The 25305-nt window shown below is 43.3% G+C and overlaps 1 protein-coding gene and 1 long non-coding RNA gene across 3 annotated transcripts in view; one reads left to right on the top strand and one right to left on the bottom strand.

Annotated features, from left to right (window-relative positions):
* LOC135313214 (uncharacterized) overlaps positions 1-25305 on the top strand; it is a 323303-nt gene that overhangs the window by 297510 nt on the left and 488 nt on the right. The gene's annotated exons all lie outside the window — the stretch shown is intronic.
* ANTXR2 (ANTXR cell adhesion molecule 2) overlaps positions 1-25305 on the bottom strand; it is a 117944-nt gene that overhangs the window by 21826 nt on the left and 70813 nt on the right. For both annotated transcript variants that reach the window (XM_064450767.1, XM_064450766.1), the window contains 2 exons: positions 24392-24559; positions 23064-23144 (listed from right to left, as the gene is read on the bottom strand). In XM_064450767.1, the coding sequence (XP_064306837.1) occupies positions 23064-23144; positions 24392-24559 (249 nt within the window). The remainder of the gene's footprint in view (positions 1-23063; positions 23145-24391; positions 24560-25305) is intronic.

Below are 25305 nucleotides of genomic sequence, written 5' to 3' on the forward strand. Positions count from 1 at the left end.
CTGCAAAGCCGGGACAGACATCTGTACCTGACTTGACCACGGGCCAAGTTCACCACTGATTCTTCATTTGACTGAGATGTATTGTTTTAGATGGACGCAGTGTTTATTATAGGCATCAAAAACTTACTCCTGCCATGTGTCATCTCCTGGTGTCTCATTAAAGTGAATAAGAACTGTAGAAGCCCAGTGTGAAACTAACACCAGGAAACACTCAAGAAAAATATTTATGTAAATGACTGAGGCTTCCTGTACAACAGCACTCTGTTTAATGTGTTACCTTTACTCTGGTAAGAGCCTGGGTAAGAAGCTGACTAGAGAGCTGATGGTGCTGATGATAAAGTCGCAGCACGCAGCTAAGCACGGACAATGCATTCAGCTGCAGAGATGGCTGTTGGCTTTTTGAGCTGGCTGCTGAGCCCCTTCCCCAGGCACCACACCACAGTGGTTGCAAGCTTTTAAAATCAGTACAGCCAGGGATTTAAGTGAATTTTTCTTAACCTGTCAGCAGAACAGGGAGAGGAGATGAAGCGGCAGCAGCTGGTGTTACAGGGGGCACTGGCGATTTCTCCTCACCAGAAGTGCGCCACGGGGTCTTGGCAGTTTCTGCGTGCAAGCAAGGGATAGAGGTATCTATGTGTCTGTGAAGAACGGGTACTGGCACTGTTATTCCCCTGGCCCGCTATAGCCTCTCCCCACCTGCATGGGACTTCTCGATCGGTTTTTGTTAAGCATAGCTTCTTTTCAGTCAGATAGCACTCTGCCGCCGGACAGACGTTGCATTTGTTAAAGCCTTCGCCATGATGCTTCTGCGTGCATGCGTTCTCCACCTAAGGTACAGGTCAGCAGCTGGCACTGTCAGGCTCCGTGGGACAAGACTGAAGCTTTATCAGGAATTCCCTGGGTAGAAGACAGAGCTCAAAGGTTTTGGGAGGAATATATTCTTAACATGAACAAAAAAGAAAAAATCCCCTTTGATATCTCTTTGAGAGGATATTTTCACTAAAGCTTCACTACTACAGGTACAGATCGGAAAAAAAAGTTTCTGCTCTTGATCTTTTTCTTAATTCTTCCCACAGACAAGTGATTCGGCTGTACCTCATTAAAAAGAAGAAAAAAAGTGGCATAAGCTTAATTAAGATTTTAATTCAGACAATACGAATAAATCACTGCAGACTTGATAGTGACAATAAGAAAATACAGTGCCTGTTCTTCCTTTATTATCTATAGATAATAACAAATTATTAGGAATCCTGAAGAGGAGAAAGGGATGCGCCTTTTTGAGCACGTGCAGGCACAGTGCGGTCACAGTGGGGTTGTTGACACCACCTGTGGTAACTGTGCGTCCAAGGTGGGGTCCTGTGTCCCATCCTGGGCGGTCCTACACAAAGGCAGGGTCTGCAAAAGACCGCTCCTCCCTTCTCGTACTTGTTCTGCCTCCCATGAACTAGCTGCTCTGCGGCTGGCAACGTGCAGAAGGACAGGAGGAGGAAGAGGCCAGCTTTTGTTTGAGGGAAATATGAAAATTGGTCTTGTACTATGCGCGTGAATTCTGTAAGGGATTAAGCAGTCAGCTGTGTTGGCACGTTATCTCGGCTTGTCCTGGACACGAGCTTGTCCTGGTTTAATATGGTGCTCTAAACGCAGCAGGAGCTCACACAACATGGCAGCATATGGACTGTCAACAAGCACCTAACCAAAATAGCCCTGGAGAGGCTTTAAGAGCTGCAGTGTGTTGGCGGGCGTGTGCAAGCAGAACTTGAGAGCTGGTACTAAGAACATAGATGTTTGTTAGCTCAGACATTCAAATGGGATGTTTTTAATCATCTGGCTCGCTCAGCACACCACAAGGAAAGCACAGTCCTGCTGCAGCCAGGAATTGACACCCTGTTTGCACCTAGATTGGCAACTCAGTGGTGTCAAGCTACAGCTGCATTCAAAAGGAATCCCAAGCTTGTTTGGACCATAGGAGTGCTGCTCTCTGTCAAGCTTTCTGGGGCAGGGCAGGCCACGGTGCTTGGCAGACCGCTGGCAGGGTGAATTACAGCTCTGCTGAGCATCAGCGGGTCTCCTAGGCCTCTACTCCCCTGCAGCCAGCCACCCCTGTGTCAGGCCGTGCAGGTACCGGGGTGCGTCATGCCTAGGAGCAGTACTTAGCCAGTTCTGGTACCAAAAGCAGGGCAAGTATTTTACTGCAAGTCCTACCATTTCTCTCTCAAGGCAACAGAAGTTTAAGTATTTATTTCTGACCAGCACTTAAAGGTCCAGATGCTTCTCTAGTTCAGTTACCCCTGTGTTTACACCTACAAAATCTGGATCAAAGTGCAGAAAAACTGGCTTTCTCAAATATGATTCCTAATCGTAGTGCTAACGAGAACCAGACCTGTTGGAATTTCTGGTGGGTTTTTGGACTGTGGACATATTCTTTGGGAAAATCTGAAACATTGCATTTTTTCCCAAGCAAAATAATGGGTTTCCTTAGCATTTAGTTACGGGTTGCTAACACAAGAATGAAATGCAAACTCTTCTCAGCTGTAAGGCCTAATCATTGCAAGTGAGGTGGAAATGAATGAGAAGGAGGCCAGAACTCTTCCAGAATCTGTCCCAAAATCCTTTTTTCCATGTTCAAATCAACCTAATTAAGATCCCCTGAAGTAGACAAAGTTTCTTTGAGTAGCACCTCAGCTTGTACAAATTATAAGAATTTTTGATGTAAAAACCACAGTAATTTTTAAAAAGTAGTTCTCTGATTTTGTGGTGTTTTAAAAACAGACGGGGATGGGGAGAACGATATCTTCCGTCTTGGTTAGAAAGTCCCCTGAAAAAAGTCTTACTTTTACTCAGACTTTTCACTTCCAGATATTCCTTCAGAGGAAATAAAATCGTGTTAAAAAGAAGAAGTGACAGCTTTATTTTAAGCACTACTACTTTCTTATTCAGGATGCTTAATAAATTGATCACTGTGCAAGAAGAACTACTCATATTACAATCATTAAAAAAATTCTATCACCTGAACATTAAAATAAATGCTGCAGTAGGAGAAAAAGTTCTGAATTGTACAATACTGCATTTCAAGGACTAGAAACGGGGGGCAAAAATATCGCTAAACACAGGCAAAATCATCCTCAAGCGCACCCATCTCCCTCAACATCGGGTCCCTGGTAAATTGCGAGGTTAAAATATTTTGGTCAGGGAAATCAAGGGCAGGTTTGTACGTTGGTGACCACCGGGGAAGGCAAGCAAACCGGTAGCTTGGAAAGGCAGTTCTCAGGACTGTTGGCAGACAGAGGACTTTGGCACAATACGGTTGCAGTTTAATTTCAATAGGCCGTTAAGCTCTTAAACACATTAAGTATATCCAGTGCTGCTGGCAAAATCTTTCATGTCTCTGACTCTACCACTTCAGCGTTCCCTGCTCCTGGCCCGGCTCTGGGGCCCCGCTGGGCACTGACCTCCAAGCACTCTGCGCATTAGGTCGTTCCTTTCCTTTCCTTTTCTTAAAGGCAGGCGTGGGGTCGTGTGTGCGCGTGTGTGTGTATCTAAACGTGCAGCCTTACAACTATCTAGCTTCTTCCCTTCTGAACTTTTAAGATCATTCAGTGAATCCGTAATTTTGCAATGCCGGTCTTTTTGCTGTTCTTTTACCAGGCAAAATTAACTGCTGTCGTTTGTCTAGGGCTTTTTGCATTATTGGCTCAAATGCTGTTTTAAAGCCCCTGCTCTTCCATGGTGATCTCTGTCTCCAGCAGGGTTATAAACTAGTGCTTGGCGGGTTATTGCTCTCAGCTGCCAGGTAGACATACTATATTTTCTGCCTTACCGGTTTTCAGAACCGTGTCTTAGGCATCCCCCTTGCACCACGCAGAAGGGGCTCTTGCCATTCTGCAGGCACCTCTGGAGATCATGGCATTAATACGCTGCTGTAATGCTGTACTTGTGCGGGACTTTTAAAGCACTTACTGTGAGGCCGTGATGTTTTTATTAAGTCATGAAAAGCCTAAGAATAAAGAAAATGGGTGGCAGCGTGATGAACAGGCACGTGATAAATGCAATGCAGTTTTCCTGATCTGAGAATCAGGCACTTCACTCGGTTGCCCTCAGCTCAGGTTTTAAAATCCAGGTTTGAAAACTTTTAGCAGAAGTAACCAGAAATGAAGCCAAACAATCGCCTATCACCGATGCAGTACCAACAGAAAAGAGTAAAGCTGTTCCCCTCCCGCTTTTCAGCTTCACCTTGCAGTTCACACATTGTTACTTTGAAAATGCTAATTCTCGCACATGATCCTTGCCGGTGAGAAGTCATTTCAGACAAAGTAGCGGTTGAACAATTAGGCCCCGAGTGGATCACGACACTGACAACGGTCTCAGATAAGACATTTCTTTATAGAAAATTCTGTCCCTGAAGAGTGACAATGTTATTTTAAACTGCATTTTTTTTCTTTGGAATCAACCTAGCTGCAGTTTCAATCACACGCTGTCTGTCAGCTGAATCACAAATCACAGTTGGCTGGGAGTTTCCCCCTTCTTTTCCGTGTTGAAAGAAAGAAAAGGAAGCATCAGCAGAAAGAGAAAAAATAGCTAAATAAAAGCCAAGGATGGCCCGATGCCAGAGATGCTGGGAACTACCAATTCCTCCTCTCTTACCATACCCTCTGATGACTCCACATTCATTTCCTGAAAAACAAGCAGTTCCACAAGAATCAGCTCAGCGCAGCCTGGTTCCCTACAGACTGGTACCTTGAGAGCACATCGGCATGAATACCGAGCGTGAGCTGCCTCTACTACAGCATATCCTTCCAAGGAAACACCACCACGCCTGGAAACACCTGGCCACTTCTTCCACGATGCTTACAGGCAATGTGACATCTGTGAAACCTCTGCTTTGCTGTAAAATGTGCCAGGCTCGTTCCCAACTGACGGACAGTCAGCACATCCGTGCTCCAGCCTGTCCCCTCCGTCTTGGCAGGAGATCTGGGCCAAAGCGCGGGATGTGCTTGGGCAGACTGCGGCAGAAACCCGTCTTGAAAACCTTGCCCCAGCAGCTGCTCCCGCTTCAAAACGCTGGTGTCGACTGAAGGCCAGGATGGTGAGCGCTCGGCCTGGTTACGACACCTCCAGCTCCCCTCGCAGCGGTTTTTCAACAGGTGGCATCCCAGAGCCTCGCTGGAGGACAGGATGGAAACAACCGGACAGCTTCAGAGAGAGTGTGGCCATTTTAGCTAAGTGTGCAATTGCATTTTCAACGTAATTAGGTGCCTAATTGTGCGCCTAGGCCTAGCTGATGTATTTGCACGTGTATCTAATTATGATTTATCTAAAAGCTCTCTGGCCATAATGCCTTGCTCTCCAGTCTAACAGAGGCATTCATAAAAGTGAGAGATGAGTTTGAGTGGTCGCTTTTCCCTAGCTTTTATTTTAAACTGAATTCCTATTTATCTTGGTTTTTTAACCAGTTCGAGCTGCCTGAGCAATGGGAAAACTCCAAACACCAGCATTACTGGAAGACAAGCGTAGTGGTGTACCAACAGCTGTGAAAAAAATCAAAATTCTAGGGGAAAGGCCAGGGTGAGGTCAGCAAATGAGATTTCCATGCAAGACTTGCAAACTGTGCTCATGTTGGAGTTCTGGGGTGGCGTGGATGTCACGCACTAAGAACTTGTACCAGCGATCACCAAGGTCAAAAGGGATCTTCTTTCTGTTAAATGGGAGCTGCAAAGTAGCAGCTTTTGCTGAGAAACCACGAATGTCACAAATGCAATACATAACAGCATCACAGTGGTACAGTTCGTGCTACCTACATGAGGAATGCAATCACTTAAACCTTCCCAGTGTCTTTTCTAACAGCAGCTGTGAAAGGCTGCAGTAACATTTTTTGTTCGCTAACTAAAAACCTCCTTAAAAAAGCAAAAAAAACCTCCACAGATTTTTCCCTTCAATTACGTTTTCTTTTACTTAGATAAATTCTCGGTATTCTCTCTTAGGATTATTCAGCTGCCTTTTAACACAAAACTGGCTTAACTCAGACGCCATAAATTCTCGGGTCCAGCTACACTACTCAGCCGTGCAGTCCGACCTCTTCATATAAACAGCACTGTGAAAATGTCTATTATTTTCCTTCAGTGAAACACTTTTTAACCTACAGTATCCAATCATTCTTTACGGTGTGTGATGTCAAAAACACTTACTGCACAAGCAGAGATCTGTGTTTCTTTTGCCACAGACAATAAATCTTTAGTGTCTTCTCTTGATACGCATCACTCCACTTGATCTCAGGAGGCACTATACGTCTCTCTTTTCCTCTGCCTCTTCTAACAAGGTCACTTTCCAGTGATGAAACAACTTTTCCAGAAGGTATAGCATTCAATAATTAATATCTACTGATAATAGCTTCCCAAAGCAGTGCTTTAAAACTCTAATGCAGGCTCTTCACAAACTTAGAGCCTGAAGAACCCTTAAAATAGATCTGAGTAGCACGTCTGAAAATATCAGCCTCAAAAACTTAAAAGTGCATATGACTAAACTTACCATTGATATAAACAGATCTGTATCGACTTATTCCAAAAGGAAATCCAGTGCTTCCTCTCTCACAACCGGCATTATTTTTCTACAAGTCTGAGAAGGTTTTATCATCCTAATGCATATGATATAATCTGCTATGAATAGGAGAATAGAAATATCTCCTGTTGTTTTTGCTTCTGCACCTACAGCTTCTGCAGTAATACTGTCACAAGCGTTAGGTTACTCAGGAAGGTGTGTTTTACTGTAGCGTCTGTAGGATAGATGGTGAACCGCAATTGGGGGGAGAGAGATCTTAAACCAAAAGCTGTAGTGAACACAGAGCACAATATCCTGTCACTGTTACTGTATTTCTTTCTACCAGACATTTCATTACTGCCGAACTGGCTTTTTCAGGTGATCTACAGTGAAAGCAATGTTTGCCAAAAGCACAGAAAATGCCGTATCTAGGCACATACTTAAAAAAAGGGTTATCGGTAATTTCTCTCAACGTTTTTCCTTTTTTTCTGGTGATTTTACAATCATTTGGATGGGGTCTGCATTAACACAGTCAGTGAGAGAGAGACGTTTGTTCATCAGAGGCAGGGCTGAGACCACAGTAGAGAGGTAGTTGGTCTCTGTGTCCCTCCCTCGTGTTGCCCTTTTGGAGGAGCGAAGAGGAAGCATTCCACCTCCCTAGGGATTTATCAGCAAAGAGAGACAGTTTAAGCTTGAGTCTCTGCAGGGGCCAGTCAGGACAGCACTTTTTCTTGGACTTTTTTTTTCCCCTATGTGCGAACATTCACCTCTTCAATACAGATTTTACAGCTGGTCCAGCAGCCAAAGAAAAACCTTAATTTGTAGCTCTCAGGTTGCTCATATAACATTGCAAAGGTGGAGCAAATACACTGGCCACAGCTGTCTGACCTCGAGTGTCTTCCTGCCCCTGCGGGTGACCTGCCAGCACCACAGGATGCAACCGGCACAAAGATGTGCCTGGTCCAGGAGTCTTAACATCAGAAGAGTAAAAGGAGGGATGGAGAAACTGAGCTGTGAAGATACATGGCATCTATTCCAAACTGCAAAATAGTCCTCCAGTAAAATGATGTTGAGAGTTATCTCAGGATTCAGTGAAGAGCGTGCACGCGCTAAGGTCATTCACTGCTTAGGAAAGAGCGAGCTATGGCGGGGAGACAGAAAGTGACGGATTGTGTGGCACCCATGTAGCTCTCTGGATCAAGATGTTATGGGCATAGGACCCACAAATCCAAAAAGACAGAAAGAACTGGGTACAGATGGTATCAAGAGTTTTCTCTGTGTTCTTGAGACCCACAGCCAGGAGGGGCGTAGAGCTGTGGAGCACGGTACAGCCGATAAAAGCAGCCCACCCCGCTGCTCAGGCTCTGCGGGAGGCTGGACATGTCCCATGTTGTTGATGATTTACATCTGACAGGGTTCACAAAGGACAGGGGTGCAGTCTGACTCTCACTGATGGACCTTACTGATATTACCTGAGCACTAAACATCTGCATGCAGAGGTGAGCTGTGTGCATGTCTGTTACACACGTGCACAGAAGCCCAGACAGGCAGAGCGAGAGCCAACATTAGCTTAGCATCCAGTCACGAGTCACTTGTGCGTCTTGGCTGACCAAGAGGAGAACGTGTGTAAAATGGGATGACACACAGTAATTATTCCAGTGCAACACTTGTACAGTGAAGGAGGGTGTTGGGATGACGCATCAACTGTAGATCGTTAACGCTGGCAAGGGCTGTGCTAAGCTCCAACAGCTGTCCCTCTCCCAAGCAGGCTGACCTATGTTGCCACCATCTTGTCTCCAAGGAGGCTTACGATTATTACAGTAGGTAAAGCACAAATTAATAAAACTATCATTCAGAGCTGTCTTAAGAATAAAGCCTTTCAAGCCATGATATTCTAACACTAAGCAGTATGCGTCTCTGATAAATACATGTGATTTTGTATAGGTCAGCCTAGTCTGGCATAAGATCTGACACTACTTGATTTTTGCGCCATATATGAGGTCAAATATGTGCGCCTTAAGCTCCACAACAAATAAGAGTGTATTACGTAGGCATTTCCACAAGACTTACTAGCGTGGTATTGCACATGTGTGTGGTTACCACATATAAGAAATCCCAGCATTTAAAATTGATACCTGCTTCTGTTTTCAACTGACCCTCGATATTGCAGTGAGATGCCTGGGAATGGAGAATAAGATCAAGGGGGTATTACTTACAGTGACTTTTAACTGCATTCCACAGAGCTGTGGGAGCAAACCTATTTATGTTGCACTTGTTTTGCACCAAATGCCCTTGTATCTGCTTTTAGAGTTTAACTCCCCCATTTCCATTCACTAAAAATGAAACATAAACTCTTTTACTTGTATCAATAGCCTTCTGTTCCTAGTTCAGAGCTCACTAGAGGCATCTCTTCTTCCACCATTCTCATAGGTGGCTTTGCCTTCTCTACTGGATGTTCACACCATCTCTACAGAAGCGTCACATGCTGTCACTGGCTCCATTCTTTATTGCATCATCCTCCTCAGACACTGTAACCCTTAGAAACCTGCTGCCCTCTCTCTTGTGTCTTAATTACCACCTGTTGAAAAGCCCTGCTGCTTTGTGCAGAGAAGACACATTGCACTTAGTGAAGCTGCAACTTGTACGTGTGGCAGTGCTGAGTGGAAATCAAAAATGAGCCAGCTGAAAGGCATGCTTTCTGTTTCTCTTGTATCTTCCTCCTGGTTTTGTTGAAGTGTCTTCTATATCTCCATTCCCATCAGCAGCATTTGTATCTCTGTTGTGATCTTGGTGGAGACAGTAGCCTGGAAGCAGACTACAAGAGATGTCGAACGGAAAAGGTTTGAGTGTCAGTCGGTGTGAGCCCCCGCCATCCCTGGTGGGAGAGGAGAGGAGAGGAGAGTAGGCAGACCCTTTGCTGCTGTGAGGTGTCGTTGAGCTCTCAGTAACAGTGGGGCTTCAGCCCAGCTGGGAGTGTCTCCCTGAGAGAACCACTGCAGTTGCTTCTGACGCGGCACCAGGGCCCATGCATCCTGGTCTTTGTCTGGAGCAGCAGAGGTGGTGCAGGTGCAGCTGCAGCATGAAGCGGCACCAGGTTCGGTAAATGGAACAGGTCTCTCTTGCGTAGAGACTGACCAGTGCTGCGGTCGTACGTTTCATGGTGTGTGCCAAGACAGTTCACAGCCTCATGTTTCTGTTTCATAATAACTGCCTTCTTTAGCATTTCTTCTTACAAATTCAGGGGTGATGTACCATGTAAATAGGTGTAACATTTTTTAAAACTCAAGTACTGTAGTAGTCTAGAGAAAAGAGCTCGCAGACATTCCACACATCATAACCATGTCAGTGGTGTGGCAGTTACCATCTCAAATATGGCAGCAGGGTTTACAGAGGCCATTGAGGGGCCTGGCCCTGCAGCCCTCACTCCAGGGAGGCAGTTTTTATTCATCCAAATGTTTCTTGAAACTCCAGTAAGGAGCACCTCACTCTGATCGGACCAGAGACGCATGCTCTTGTCAACAAAACTTCCCTGCTCTAGTGACAGAGTGGACTGGTTTTGTTCTGACTTTTTCTGAGCCAAACCCTAATATTATTTTTCTTTACGTAGTCAGAGCATTTATAGTTTAATAATCAGGGAAGACTAACATAAAACATGCACTGAACATGCCTGAGGAAGTATTCACAGAGTGCCAACTGAGCACTATGTGAGAACGAGTTTAATTACAATCCACATAGTAAATAAGAATTTAAAGAAATAGGAAAAGTTCTTTCAGTTTACCTTCTTTGGGACTATTGAGATACACTAAAACTGAATTTCTGGAAGGCCTAAAGTGAAGGTATTTTTCAGGGCTACATTCTCAAGTTGCTACCAAACCCTCACCACCGCTGAGCACAAGCACAGCATTGGCAATCACGGATCTAAGTCGGTAGCAGGCACAGTTAACCAGAAAGTTGAGTTTTAACATGGAACCATCTTACAAATCAGGTATAACAAATAATTACTTCAGCTGAAGAGCAGTTATATTTAATACTCCTCAGACAAGCCCTTGGAGGAAATTTTGCGGTCCCTACTGAAAACCTCCCTGAAGAGGGAGGCAAGTGCCATAGCTTAGGATCAGCTGTGTGGGTTAATCCCATGCAGGCTAAGTGTGAACAGGCTGGGTATACCAGCAAGTGGAGGGGTTTCTTAAATACTTGTGACTCAGATCACTCAAACCTTTAGAAGTCAAAATGTAGAATTTCACTTGAAATTTGAGACACAGCTATAATATTTATCTAGCACAGAGAAACCAGCTTTCATTCAGTAAAAGTATGTTATACTTGGCAGGAATTTAAAACATAATTTAAAACATAAAGTATGAAGCGCTGTTCCAAACTTGATGGCTTTTTGCCGTTTATTGATTTGGCCCTGACTGGGAGCAGGGCTAAGCAGATGCAATTGGCCTTGATACCCCCAGGGTCGGGTCTGCAGGGACTAGCCAAAAACTTTATGGGGAGAGTTGGACAGGAAGGCATACCATCAATTTGGAAGGGAAAAAAGGGAGGATAAACTGGATTTCAGTTTGGTAGGTCTGAAATCCTCTAAATGCCTATACACCAAAAGAGCAAATGTTAGGAGCAGGAAGGACTTTCAAGGAAGAAATGTATGACTGTCTTGTGCTCTGCTCGCTATGATGCAGGGGGTGCAAAGCCACAACCGGCAGGTAGGTATTAAGAGCCACCTATATACACTAGTCCTTGATATGCATTTGCAAGGCCAAACTTACTGAAATTTGCCATTTCTTTCATTTTTTTCCCCTCACTGTTTCTCTTTACCGGAGTGGGAAGGAAGGTAACTAGCTTTAAAATATGTGGCATGGCTAATTCATTCAAAGGCGCCGAGTCAATAGCAAAAATCCCATGAAGGAGCCAGTATCATGCGACTTTCTCTCCAGTTAGTACCTACATCCATTAGCAGTTTCTTCCACTTTGCCAACTACAAGACAGTGTACACCACTGCACTTGTAAGGCAATGAGATTAGAGAAGCTAGATCTAGAATTCACAGAATTCACAGAATCCTAGATCTAACGGAAACACAGTCCATTATATTCTCCTGTTTCTTTACACACCTTTCTTTTTGTTATAAATGTTGTTATCAGAGGGAAAAATCTTGCTTAGTTGCCTTCATCGAGTTGCCCATCGAGTTCATGTGAGCCCTGAGCATCTACCTGGGGTGCAGCTATGCCATATTACCAAAGGGCAGCGATGCCTACCACTGATGCATGGCAGATGGGTTGTCAGGCCTGACCCTGAGTCGTGAAAATGACTGCACAAGCAAAAGGTCATTCCCATCAACTGCCTGAGACTCAAACTGACTATTAGCAGGTAGAAGCCTTTGTCTATTGATGTTATTATTTTATTAATGAAATGAAATAAATGACCCGTGACTAGTTGTGGCTCGGCTGTGATAGATACTCGAGGTTTAAGATAGGCACCCAAAGCTCTCCTGTGGTGAGGGCAAATGGAGCGGCCCATGGTAGCTGAGGAACGGAGCTGGGAACAGGGCAACAAGGCAGCACTGGAAGAGAGAGGGAAGCAGCCCTCATGTAGGGGTGTGCCTTAAAACATAACGTCTTCCTCCGGGGGTGTAGCAGGTGTTCTCTGGTGGCAATATGCAGGACTCCTATACGATTTAGAGACCTGCTGCAGTTCGTACCGCTGGGGTGTGCTTGGGTTTGCAGGGGAAGTCCTTCCACAGAACTGAGTGACATCCTAAGAGCCCTTAGGCTCTTCTAAAAATTTTCAGCCCTAAATAATCAACTTTCTTCTGGGATTATACTCTACTTCCTAAAGATACCTGTCCATCATTTTACAACCGTTCCAAATCTTAGCAGGTTTTATGTTGTACTATAATGCAAAATAAAATATCATCCATCTCCTTCGGCACAGAAAGATATAAAATGTTCTACTAGCTACTGTGCACTTTCCACCTGCATTTACCCTCTCTGATCAGACAGTAATATTTTGCATCCAGCAAGGAAATTTGTATTTCAGGCCATTTAAGAATTTCTGTTGTTTCCAGTGGAAAAAAGTGATAATGAATTCCAAGAAAATCTAATCCTTTTTAGTTCGATCAAACCAATTTAAATTGCAGGATTTGGATTGCTAGGCTAAGTAATAAAGACAGATCAACAGTGTGGGAGAGAACTACAGATAGAAATGGTCTATCAAAAATGAAGTAATCTTTATCTACGAACAACAAATCCTGAGCCCTGGAGTACAAGCAATGCAGTGTAGTTGAAGTGCTGTCCTTAGAGGGTTATGTTAAACATTCAAAGGCTATAGGTCAGTGAAACTGTTACTTATCATCTGCTTAGCTGTCCGACAGAGGCTTTTGAAGAAAGACAGTGAGCTCAGCCCATTTAAACTTAAGCGATTGATTTTTCATTCAGCATTTGTCCACCACAGTTGTCAGAAGTTGCAAAATTCATTTCAGAGTGACTTGAAAGGAACAGTCGTACGCATTCATATATACTTAGTGACACGAAGCAGCATTAACAACTCCATTACTTGTAATTGAATTAACTTTTTTTAAGACTGTGCTTAAATTACATGAAGGCTATGACACAAGTCATCAAAAAGCAGCACCTTCAATATTATAATTAAATGTTAAGGCTGAGGGCGTGCCATTATGTCATGCTGTTGAGGGACAAAACTCAAATGTATTGAGACATTTTAATTTATGGATGGATGTCAGCCTGAACCTTAAAGTATAATGGTCTTCGGCAACGTATGGCACAGTCACTTCTTTTACTAGGTAGCTATCTCCCCTTTAGATAAAGCACGCAAACAGACGAAGACGACAGGCGTATGTTACTTGAAGGCACTCTATAAAGATATTGCAGCTAGGTTGTTCAGAAAATATTGTGGCTCAGTCATTTTGAAATGCTAATAACTCAAGCGTTTAAGTTTTTTTGTTAATTCTTTATGGTGGACTTAGACATGCAAAAATTGTTTTCAGAACAAAAAGAAACGTGATTTATGGGATACAGTAAAAAGATCAGAAGCAATTAATATAATTTTTGATGATTTTTCTTCTTTTTCTCCCCACTGTCCGCCTTTACGTACAGTTGTCACACTCAGCAGCATGTGCGCTGTAGTCCTTCCCAACTTCCCAACAATTAATGTCAAGGTAAGGGAACAGCTCCCTCACCCCGCCTTCTTTTTGGTAATGTTGTATTAAAGCTAATGAGAAAATCTGCATGCATGAAATGATTAACATGTGCAACTGCTTTCAGACTTTACAGACTCTTGTATCGGTCCAGTGAGTATCTGGGTGGGCAAATTTGAGCATACTCTGAACTCAATTAGCCACAATTTAGCACAAGCTTATAATAAACTTACCCAAAGCATGTAAGGCTGCTTGAGGTCTGGGCTGCCACAGCTACCTGCAGGTGACACTAACACCTTCTAGGTGATACATAAACTCTCACTTTTTAAAAATAGTATTTTCAAGATGTTTTCACAAGCCTTCTCTCCTGTTGCTTAGAGAATTAGAGCCCAGTGAAGTCAAAGGAAAACAAGTCTATTTCTTTTCACCTCATTCTGTCACCAAGTTTCCCATCCCAGAGCCTCCCTAGTTCCTGGTCATCTGATTTCCTTCACCACTCGTCTCTGTTGATATAAAGTATTTGTTCTGATCTCCTGCAAACTGCAGTGAAATCACAGTCTGAATCTTTTAAAACATGCCACATCACTGCTGAAGAATGCTGGGACCTCTCACTTATACAGCGATGGAGAATCCCACCTCTGATAAGCTGTACCGTTCCTAATAACCTTTGGGAATGCGGGAGTTTAAATGACTAATGCATTATTTTTGCTCCAAATAAAATCTCTTCATTGAAATATTGTCAAAAAGCAAACTCACAGGGGTACGGATACACAGCTAGAGGAAATTCTTTGCTGATTCTGTGTGAGCAACTAGAGGGCTTCTCATCCACTCTTGGTGTTTGTGGCCTACAATGTGGTTTCGTTATTTTCGTTATTTTAGTTCCTCATCTTTATCTGTGACTGACAGGGAAAAGGCAGGCACAGAGCTATGTCAAGGAAACACAGTCATTAAAGTCATTTCATCCTCTGACTTCAAATTTGTGATGAGGTGGAAGAAATTATGCCATTGTTGGGAATCAAGTGCTGACCCCTTCTTGAATCTGCCAACGTGGAGGTATTCCCAGCTCAGTGACAGAACTGAGACACCACAACAATGGATTATCTGCCAAACCAGTAAGACACCTTCTTGGGATGTCTGTTGTTACTCTTCTGTTCCTTCTCCGCAGAGGCATCTCAGATGCAAAACGAAAAATTACACACTGATTCAAGTGGCTGCTGAATGGCTGATACAAGGCAGGACTTCACTAATACCCACATAGCCCAATAGTCCAAATGAAACCATACAGGCGGCTAGAGATGAACATGCTACAAGAGTAAGAAGTTGTAGGACATAAGCTCCAAGTCTTCCACAGATGGGACTCTGATTGAGAAACACCTTACAAATGAGTCAAAATTCATTCCTTTTTAAGAGCCAAAATACTCTGCAGTTGGCCAGCAGATAATTCCTATGAAATCCCAGATGAAGCACAAAACCACAGCAAGTCTTTGGCAGGTGGGTGCTTTTGGGGGATGCCCAAGTGTGGCAGGGCAATAGTTGACACAGCTCTCCTTAGGGAAGACTGAAGCAATTTGCTGCAGAAAATGAGCAAGAATTGCGCTTAAGAGTTTCAAGAGGCAACACGATATTCAAGGGCATGATGAAAGAGCTTTTAGTTTGTTTCGTGTGCTTCTCTATGATAGAGGTCCGTCCCTACAGCGCTACAGCTGCTTCGTACAGGCTAGTTTTATTTAGGTGAGCCAAGTGTTCTATCTCCATTTCCCAGGAAAAACTGAAAAATTCTTGGATCCAGTTGTCAGTAAATTCTCCCAGATTATAGGCTTTTTTTATCTCTTCCCAGTTACACCCTTCTCTCTAGTCTGAACTATCTCAAACCATTCTTACTTCTTGTGAACACTTTAAGACCAGACTTTTCAGCTCTTGAGTAACTATATGATTGCCGCATTCTAATGTTTGCATTTTGCTTTGGAAAGCAGGGCCACAGCATGGCCTAGCACATTTTCCAAGAAACAGGAATCTTCCACTGTCACTCACAGAGGACTTGAAACAAAAGGCCTCCTCAGCCCCAGCTCCATTTTCATATATGGGATTAGTCACATAAATAACCTTCTGTAAAGGAAGGAAAGGCTGCAGAAATTGGTAACGCAGTTCGAATCTGCACAAAATTCAAATGCCAGGACTCTCCCAGCATTTTTTTTTTTTCTTGCCTAGTTTATATGCTGAAATCGTAATTTAATGCTTCCTGCCACAAACAGTACTTTGGTAAACGCCGAAGCGTAGTTACGTAGCTGCAGCTATGGACAGTTGCACCTCTATCCATTCTGGCTGTCCAACAGTAACTTGTGTAAAAATAAGAAAAGGGAAGAGTGAAGGCCTGAAAATTAACTCATTGAAACTGCAAAAGATAAAAACAGTAATGTTTCTGTTTGCGGTATGTATGTGCCTGAATGGCCAGAGGCACGCAGAGACATGTGCTCCGCTTCAGTTAAACGTGGCTTAAATCTGCAAATCAAAGGCTTCTATTTGAAAGATAGTCTAGGTAACTGGCATATATAATCGAAATGGATTAATATACCTATCAACATAAATAGAGGTATACATGTTTATGGTGTGGAAATTCAACCTTTGTGCAAAGTGCGTTTTTCATTTTCACCACATTTTGCCAAAGTGCGTGTGATGCCTCTGTGCATGCAAATGCTTCTATGGCTGTTTGTATGCATAAATACATACAAAAATTTCTTCATACAGAAATGTATGTACGAGTAAATTGTGAGAATGTAAATCTAAGATAGGCCATATGTCCCAGAAGTCCCAAAAGAACATCTGATGTTGATAAGTAGACAGTGTGTTAAGGGCCTCCCTAATTAATAACCCAGATTAAAACCTCTTGACAATCAATTAAGATTAATGACAGAAGTCATTCTCTATCCCCCTACGCCCGCGTCTCGGGCTGTGAAAACCCTGAGTCGTGAAACTTTAATCCTGTTATCTGCTGCCTTCTTCATCTGAAAAGCCTACAGATTAACACAGCAGACATTGCCGAATTTACAACCAGCCTCTCGGACAGCTGCCCTACTTTCAGCAGTTAATGGAAAAGGAACTAATCTGGTTAGGAGCGTAGGACTAGTTCATAAATCTGGACGCCCAAGACAGTTAAAGCTGTCATGTCTCTTCTGGAGAGTAGCGACCAAATGAACCTGTCAGCTTTCTTCTTGCTGCTTCTTGAAGGTAGACGGTCTCTCTGTAAGCTGGGCTAATGAGATACTCGGCATTAACATAAACTACGTAAGGGCTGTGCTGAAGCTCGGAGCTGTGTTTTACGACTGGGTTGGGTTAGATACTTTCTGCCTTCTCTTCACTGGAAGCCAGGTAGTGATTAAGTATAACTGGTTTTACTGCAATCCATTCCATAAAAAAGATGTTTTGAGGAATTAAGAAAAGAAGTTTATTTTTTCCCTTTAGAATCATGCCCAATGAAACAAATGGTTCTTAACAAAAACTGCACGGCCAAATGAAATGGTTTTAGTACAGCTTGGAGGGGGGAAGAACTGTAATGCTCTTTAGGGTGGCAGACAAGGTATTTGGAAGCTGTAGCAGATCCATACTCCACCCAGAAAAGATTGACTTTTCGTTTCTTAATAGGCATTATCCCTCTCCTGCCAGTACAGCTCAAGTTACCGTGATGCCTGGTAGGGTGTATCTGTTGCATTTTAGGAAGCCTAAAGCACTCATCTTTCAGACAGCTGCTTGTATACTAACAAAGACAGCAAGAATTCTTCTGGCTGCACACTGTCATGGCAGCTCAGCTTTTTGAAATGCCCTATTCAAGTATATCCTGGCTTCGCAAAAAGTACATCCTACGCTGGCATGACAGTACTTCCATCAGGACCGTCGTGGTTGTCTAACAGCAATGGTAACAACACAGGTGGAGCAGCGTGCTCACCTGCATAGTATAATCATAGAATCAATGCTGTGAGTTGGAAGGGACAGACAAGGACCGTCGAGCCCAGCTCCCGTCCCTGCACAGGACACCCCAATTCACACCGTGTCTCTGAGGGGCTTGTCCAAGGGCTTCTGGAACATCGCCAGGCTGGTGCTGTGATCCCTCCCTGGGGAGCCTGTTCCAGGGCTCCACCACCCCCTGGGGGAAGAACCCTTTCCTGACACCCAGCCTAACCCTCCCCTGGTACATCTGCCGGCCACGGTACTGCCTCCAAGGGCCCATGCGAAGTCTGCCAGAGTCGCTTTGTCCTTTTTACTCTGTGGGAGTACTGGTCAAATAGGTAAAAAGGTCATGACTTGAAAATGACAAGTAGAATTCTTTCTTGCTACTATTTCATTCATGCAAGTGTTTGTACTGTGCCAATGAACTCTGAAGGTTCATTTTAAAGAGTGCAACAGCACTCATCTGCAAAAGGGAGGGAGTGCCAGAAGGGGCTGCCTACATAGCGGGGAAAATATCCTTGTTTCTCCTAACACCAGACCAATGTCGTCTTTTAATAAAGATGATTACTACTGCTTTCATTGATTGACAACTAGCAAACGCAACTATTAAAATACCCACTCTAGCTAGGATGGGGCACCCGAGAGGCAGGCAGGCTGGACCCTCCTGGATGGTAGCCTGCAATCCAGTTTTAACAAAGTGAATCTGTGATACCCATTTACAATGAGCATCCTTTTGGAGGAATTACTATTATCTAGAAGTTTTAATTGCAGTATATTCTTCTGGATCTTCAGCACGAGAAAATTCTAGTAAGTTCATAATTCATAATCTTGCTTATCTCTTGGTTCTCACTCGCCATTTTAACAAAAGGGGCAGGTGTCCTCTCCAAAATATGCTTTTAGGCAGGCCCAGGGACGATTGTTTTTCTGAAATTTAGTTCAGTGCTTTGCTCAGCAGGATGCATCGCTCCATGTTGGAGACTGACCTCTGAATTCAGTCTGAATAGGGCAATCTGAAGTGAATACTCTTAAAACATTTTCCTCCACTCTCTGTAACAGTGAACTTAATTTTAACAGTAACATGGGTCTGGAAGTTTATGCAGAACTAAGGCTCCGGTTTAGCTCTCAGGTCTACACAAAGTCCCACTTGAAGAAATGGCAGAAGGAATATTTTGGCAGAAAGTATTTAAGAAAAAGAGGTGCTTTAACTCCCCTCTAATCTCACACACATTTTGTAACTAGTTTTGCATCTTCTTATTGCAGCAATTTAGAAGATCCAACAGAAACATAAACTTTGCTGTATGAGTGGTACTGAAGTTTCTTTAAAGCGCTCAGGCAACAATTTCTTGAGTATAATAATTTGTGTTCCACTAAAATATGCTATACCATACTATCACTGAACAAGGAGCTCCAGTGAACTGAGTCTTATATTGGAAAATTAATTACTGCTAGGCTCAGTTTGACTCTTAAAAGTTTTAAACTAAAAAGTGCACTACCTCTAAGTAGCCACAGTAACCTTTCTCTAACTGTAACTTGTTATTTCTCTATGCATTTCAACAATTTGTGGTGATTAAAAAAGGAGCCAAATCACCTTCATTTTCTGGAAGGAGGTCCTCCTTGGTTAGATAATGGACAAACACTTCTGTTTTTAGAGAATACAGGAGTAAACCAAAAACTCCTGCTCCCACCAGTCTCGTTCCCGTTCCCATCACCCTGTAGGCAAGCAAACATTGCTCAGTGCATTATGAAGCACTAGGCTAGTAACAGTGGTGGTAGACGGCAGCTCTGCTGCAAAGGTAGGTGATGAACTGCCCGTCAAACCCCGTGAAAGCCTTGTGGGACCTGACCGCTAGGGTACTCCTAGGCACTGCAGTTCGTCTTTTGTTTTCCCTCAGTTGTAAGGGACTTAAAGCCTCCTAACAGTTACTGTTCTGCTCTGCAACTGACAGGCCGAGCTAATGATTTTAGTATTTTCTGCCGGTGCCCAGCGTAGGAATTACTGAAGAAACCCAAACGGAGCGGTCACATGGGCTTCACCTCAGAGAACGTAACACAGTCAAACGGTTTTAAACTGTAAATCGTGTGATGCTAACATAGTTACAGTGCAGAATATAATTCTTTTGTATACTGTAGAAATGCTCACAAAGTAACATTAGTTTAAACTGATCTTTGTATTAATTCTGTAGCCATTATTACAAAAGAATCTGTAAAGCAGGTAAATGCTAGCAGGGTTAAAATTAAAAACAAGTTAAAGTGTCTTCCTTTTATTTGGCTGCTTTCTAACATTAAACAAGCTGGAAGTACTCTATAGTTCTACTACAGAAAATCTTCTGGAATTATCTATAGATCTTTTTCTTCCCTTCTACCAGTCACATACGTTTGCATCCTGATCGGGCAAAATCGTAAATACAAGTGCCATAGGCTATTTGTGGACTTCAGAGACATTTGTGTGCATAAATGTATACAGAATCAGAATCTCAGCCACTATCAAACTGCACAAAGCAACAAGGTCATATAAAGAATCTGAAAAACCCTGAGGATTACCTTTAGGTGCTAAACTACGTGTCAGAAAATAAGCACTAGGATTTAGAGAAGAGGCCAGGACCCTAACGCCTGCACTGCGAACCCGTGCCAGGTTCTGCGCTCGTGCAGTAACAAGCTCCCTGGAAGAGGTGTTTCCGTACAGAAACAATGGCAGACGCTCCTCCGCAACAACACCGTAACGGCGCAAGCACTCAGCTCTGCTTCCTAGCTGAACGTGATGCTGTGGACTGAAGTTTGCCATAACCTCAGTTAAAGCCCTGCGACAGTTAAGTGGCTTATCAAAGTACCCCAAAACCATTGCGGTTCATTCTTCTTTGCCTCTTTTATTAAAAAAAAAAAGGAAAGGAAGTATAAATAGGAGTATGGACGCTGGGTAATGCATCATTTATAAATTGTCTTGTTAGTGCAGAAAACAAAACATGGCTTTGAAAACAAAATCTCCTGCTGCGGACTCCACTATGTTTGATGGGAGCCCTTCAAAAGAGTTCATGGCTTAATGGAGGCTGTTTATGTGGGGACTTCGATCTGTACCTGCTGTCCCCTGTCACTCCCTGGAAACTTGGCAGCAGATGTTGCAGCGTTAAGTTGTCTCTGAAGTGGCTCTCTGTCCTCATCTCCCCACCACAACAGAGTCAAACTATATTAGATCTCTTTATTTGTGCCTGAGGCATGTTTGGGAGCGCAGCTGTGTCCACCCCCACTCTACCTTTAGTGTTTCAGCCCCCGGGCGGCAAATGTGAGACCAAAACTGTTCTGCCACTCTTAACTACATCTGCTGACAATCCTGCAGCCTCGCTGCAGGCTGCCGAGGACCTGTGCCTCTGCTCTAAACAGATGTCGGCGACAACCTGCTAGCTCACACCTGTACAAGCTTCCCTAACCTCATGGATTGCCAGTTGAAAAATGTATGACTCAAAGGACTTCCATCCACAGTCAAAGCTTCTTGGCTCAACCGCGTGCAGCCCTCAAACTGGGCCACCCTCGGCATTATCTGGCAACGTGGCAGAGGTGGGAGAGGAGAGAGAGGAGGAAGAAAAAGCTCCTTTTGCTTTGATACTTCATGCCTAAATTTCAATTACTTGATCAAGGGCTTGAATTCAGCAGTGAATTCTTCTACAAATGGGAACTACCAAGTTCGTCAACAATAAATAAATGAAGAAACAAAACAACTATGTGGCTGCTGTTTACCACAACAGAGCTCCCAAAGTACGCATGCGCATGTCTCGCTGTACATACACGACTGCTCATCCGTGGCTACAGCATGAGATCTCTACCTAGCAAGGTATGAACAAGTAAAAAGATTCAGGTTTTTTCCGCCCAAGATACAGAATACAGTACCAGACAGAAACTGTGCTCCTACAGTGTCACAGGTCACACCTGAACGACCACCGGTTTAGATTTTATTCATCAGTACAAATTCAACTCCTTTTTTTTCAGCGGGGACACTGAAGATCAGCGAGCTACTTCTCTGTTTTTCATAAAGCAAGATGTTGGTCAGTGTCTTCCTGTCAGGTCCAGAGAAGGCAGATGCCTGACTTCATAATTGCTCAGCAAAGCCTTCCCTCCCAGGCAATTTTTACAGTAACTACCTCTCTTTACGGTCAGAAATCCTCAAAACAGGGCCTGACTGACAATTTTTTAGCCTGTTCAGACACTGTTTCTTCTATGTGCCTATTTACAGTGGATTATCCCATTAAACTATATTGCACTGTGTATTTTGTATGTAGATTTGTTATTGTTAATTCTGCTACGTGTAACGCGCATCTTTCATGCAAACCGTGAACAACTTGCCCAAGTAACAACTAGAATGATAACACTGGTATTTGACTGTGCTCCCTATTTCCAGCATTGCACCTTGTCATTCTGCTTCTTCCAACGCTTGTCCTTGTCTTAAATAAATCTCACCTTTTCTTCCTTTACAATGGCACCAGACTTCATTCCAGGAAAATAATATAAACACTGATTTCCTTCTATTTTCTCAAAGGTAACTGCCTCCCTTTAACCCTTCTAATTAATCCTTTTACGTCCTCTTTATGGGGTATGTTGCAAAATCAGTGCTCTCGCACACTACTGCTTTGTGGTATGAGAGAATCTCGTCTGTCACGCCCACTGGGGCCAGTTTGCTGAGAAAAAGTTGCCGTCTCATTTAGAGGAAATGGTTTGCTCTTTGTCTCTTCCCATGTGCCACAAGCAGGAAGCTGAACAGTCTGGATGATAAGCCAGTTCCCAAGATAAATGCTAAGGTTTAAAGTAATGCTTTCTTAAGGAATAACAATCAGAAATACACAATCTAACTTCACTACGAAAGGTTCAGATCGTAACTCTGCGTCCCAGTCATAGTAGTCTTTGTAGTGGAGGCCACTTTTTGGTGGGTCATGGCCGTACTAGAAGAAAGGATCAACTCAGAAACAAGTTTCCTCCCCTTTTTTTTTTCCTGTGAAAGTTGCCTTTGGCATGGCAGCACAAAGGTACAGGAAGCAACTTGCAGGGAAGTTCCCAGTGGTCAGTTAAATCTGACTGTGGTTTTAGTATTCCGATTGCCAGACTCTAATCTTACAAATAGCCGGTTATAAGAAAGATTTCGGTGTTGGTTATAAGAGTTTACACTGCATGAAGCATGCGCTATGTTTTTGTTTTCCAGCTGAACACACACAAAATACAGAATCCTTCACTCTGCTTTTAGATCTGTGTTTCTGCAACATTTCTGGGCTGGTGTGATGCATCTTTCAGTGCACTTCTGTTTCCTCAACGTGCTATTTTTCCTATCGTGCCATTCTTTTGGCCCCAGTGCTTTTTTTAGCTAAGGTCACGGAATTAGCATTGTTCAGCACCCGCTAAACCCTGGCTGTAAAACACCCCTTTTGCCAACCGTAGTGGGTACACATGCCGCACACAAACCTCATCTCCTTGCTGTGGTCGCATCAAAGAGACTCTGTCATACTGTCTTCGTAACAGTGCCCACAGTGCATCGAGTCGACCCTGTGGCAACAGAGCAACAGGACTTTAAATACAATAAGATCAGTCAGTGGAGAGCACACCACACCTGCTAAGTTACTGTCCAAGGAGATCCACGGAGAACTTTTCTGGCAGAACTGGGTGCCAGCCAGTTCCTTAGAGCCAGATAAGCGAAGTATAAACTTAGGATGTGTCACCCCCACCACACAGGTGTGGCTCTGCTCTTTCCCATCAGTGAATTCGAGGTACCGCACTCCCACGTCCACAGTGGTTGGGAGGCTGTGAACAAACCTACGTTTGCTTCTGAGTGACCTAGAATTAATATGTTTATTTGCCAATACTTTGGGTTGTCCATCTAGGATTTCTCCCACATAAACGTATCTGGTTTTATAGCATGTATACAGCAAGTTCACCGTTTTCAGGAAGCCTCGGACCTGCTAGGCACGTGGTGTACAGCAGACTCGTGCTGCGCGGCAAGTCCCACATGCAGCGAACGCAGCTGGTTCACCGCGAGTGCGCCGGCTGCCTGGCCAGAACACGCAGAGCAGCTGTGATGCTTGTCGGAAGCATCCCATTCCGCTCAGATGGATCACAGAGTTTGCGTGTGTGTGGACAGTGCGTCTTCAGGACTTTCTTGTGGTCAGAAAGGACTCAGGAGGAGTTGTAAAGACCGAACAGATGTATCCATGCTCCCAGCTAAACCTGTGTATTCTCCGCTCTTACACATCTAAAGCAAGGTATTTATGGACCCATCTTCAGTTTTTGAGAAGAGCTTGTTACTGGTTTGCAAGTGACCCACGGCATCTACAGTGGAAAATCGCTTCATTTTATGCCATTTATTATGTTTCACTTGTTTGTCAGACTTTATGCATTATATTGTTTCATATAATTTTTTGCTTTTCTTGGTTAGTAATGAGTATGTCTGTTTAAAACTTAGTGTAACAGCTACAAACTGTGTAGCTTTAGGCTCAATTAGATACACACTGAGATAGACCAAATGCCAATAAAGACCCTGTATACACTGTACGGTATGTCCCTTTTTTGGGGCAAGGATAACAGAATGTGGCAGAAATGATGAAGTACTGCATTTAGGGCTAAAAACTGCTCCTGCTATTAATCCTGAGTAGGTGTTCACTTTGCGAATAGACATCACACTTGAATGGGAATACTTGAAAAATAATGTACAGTTCAGCACGTGTAAAAACCGGTAACACAGACAAAATCTAGCCTTTAGCACAAAATTACATTGTACTGAAGACTAAAAATATTACCTTAATTGGTGTATACCACTTCTCCTGAATGGCTGGTGAGGTAGGCTTTGGTTTAGGTGGTTTAGGATGAAAAGGTTCTTCTGGCTCTTCTGGGAGTTTCACCACAGCATTTTTTGCTTTTTCTAATCTAGCCCCTTCTTCAGTAGATCCTTTATCGCCCCAGCGAACCTAAGTAAAGCCAGAGTTCAGACGTAAATGCACTGTATGCAGAGAACAAGGAAACTTGCAAATAAGAGAAGTAGCTGAAAAAGTTTAAATTTGGAAGAAGGTCCGAATAAACAACAGGAGAGGTATTGAGGAAAATGTTCCCTCTTCATTTTTTATGATGAGTATTCTTAGTTAAATATATTTGCAAATATGAGTCTCCTAGTAGTGAAAAGTCAAGAGAAATACTGAAAGAAAATTCTACCATGCATCACACAGGCTGTATAGGAGACAGGAAATCTGGGAAATCTTCTCTAATTAATGATGTGAAAAATATAATTTCCAGTTCTGATTTACCCTAAAATACCAATTCTTAATCTGGCACCTAATAAAGCCTAGATTTTTGTCCCCCCAGATTTCCTAACACAGCATGTTTGTTGAGAACCCCAATTTAGATGAAAGGCGATACTTGAGCAAATTTTAGCAGAAACTCCTTGAAACTGCTCAGATTTTCAAGTAGTTCTACAAGAAGGACACACTGGAACAAACACAGATGAAGCAGTCTAACCTGTATAATAAGTCAAGGTAAAACATGTAGCAATATATGTTTTGTCACTGCCACAAGTATATAAAACTTATACAAAGGGTTCCAAGAGAAAGGAGTCCTGCATTATTGCTGTTGGTGAGACAAGTATATTTCCACTTCCCCAAAAGGTTGCACTTACTATGCTGTAAAGAGGAAATACAGGGAAAAACCTTCCCTCTAAGAG

This window comes from Phalacrocorax carbo, chromosome 4, assembly GCF_963921805.1.
Source record: "Phalacrocorax carbo chromosome 4, bPhaCar2.1, whole genome shotgun sequence".
NCBI lineage: Eukaryota > Metazoa > Chordata > Aves > Suliformes > Phalacrocoracidae > Phalacrocorax > Phalacrocorax carbo.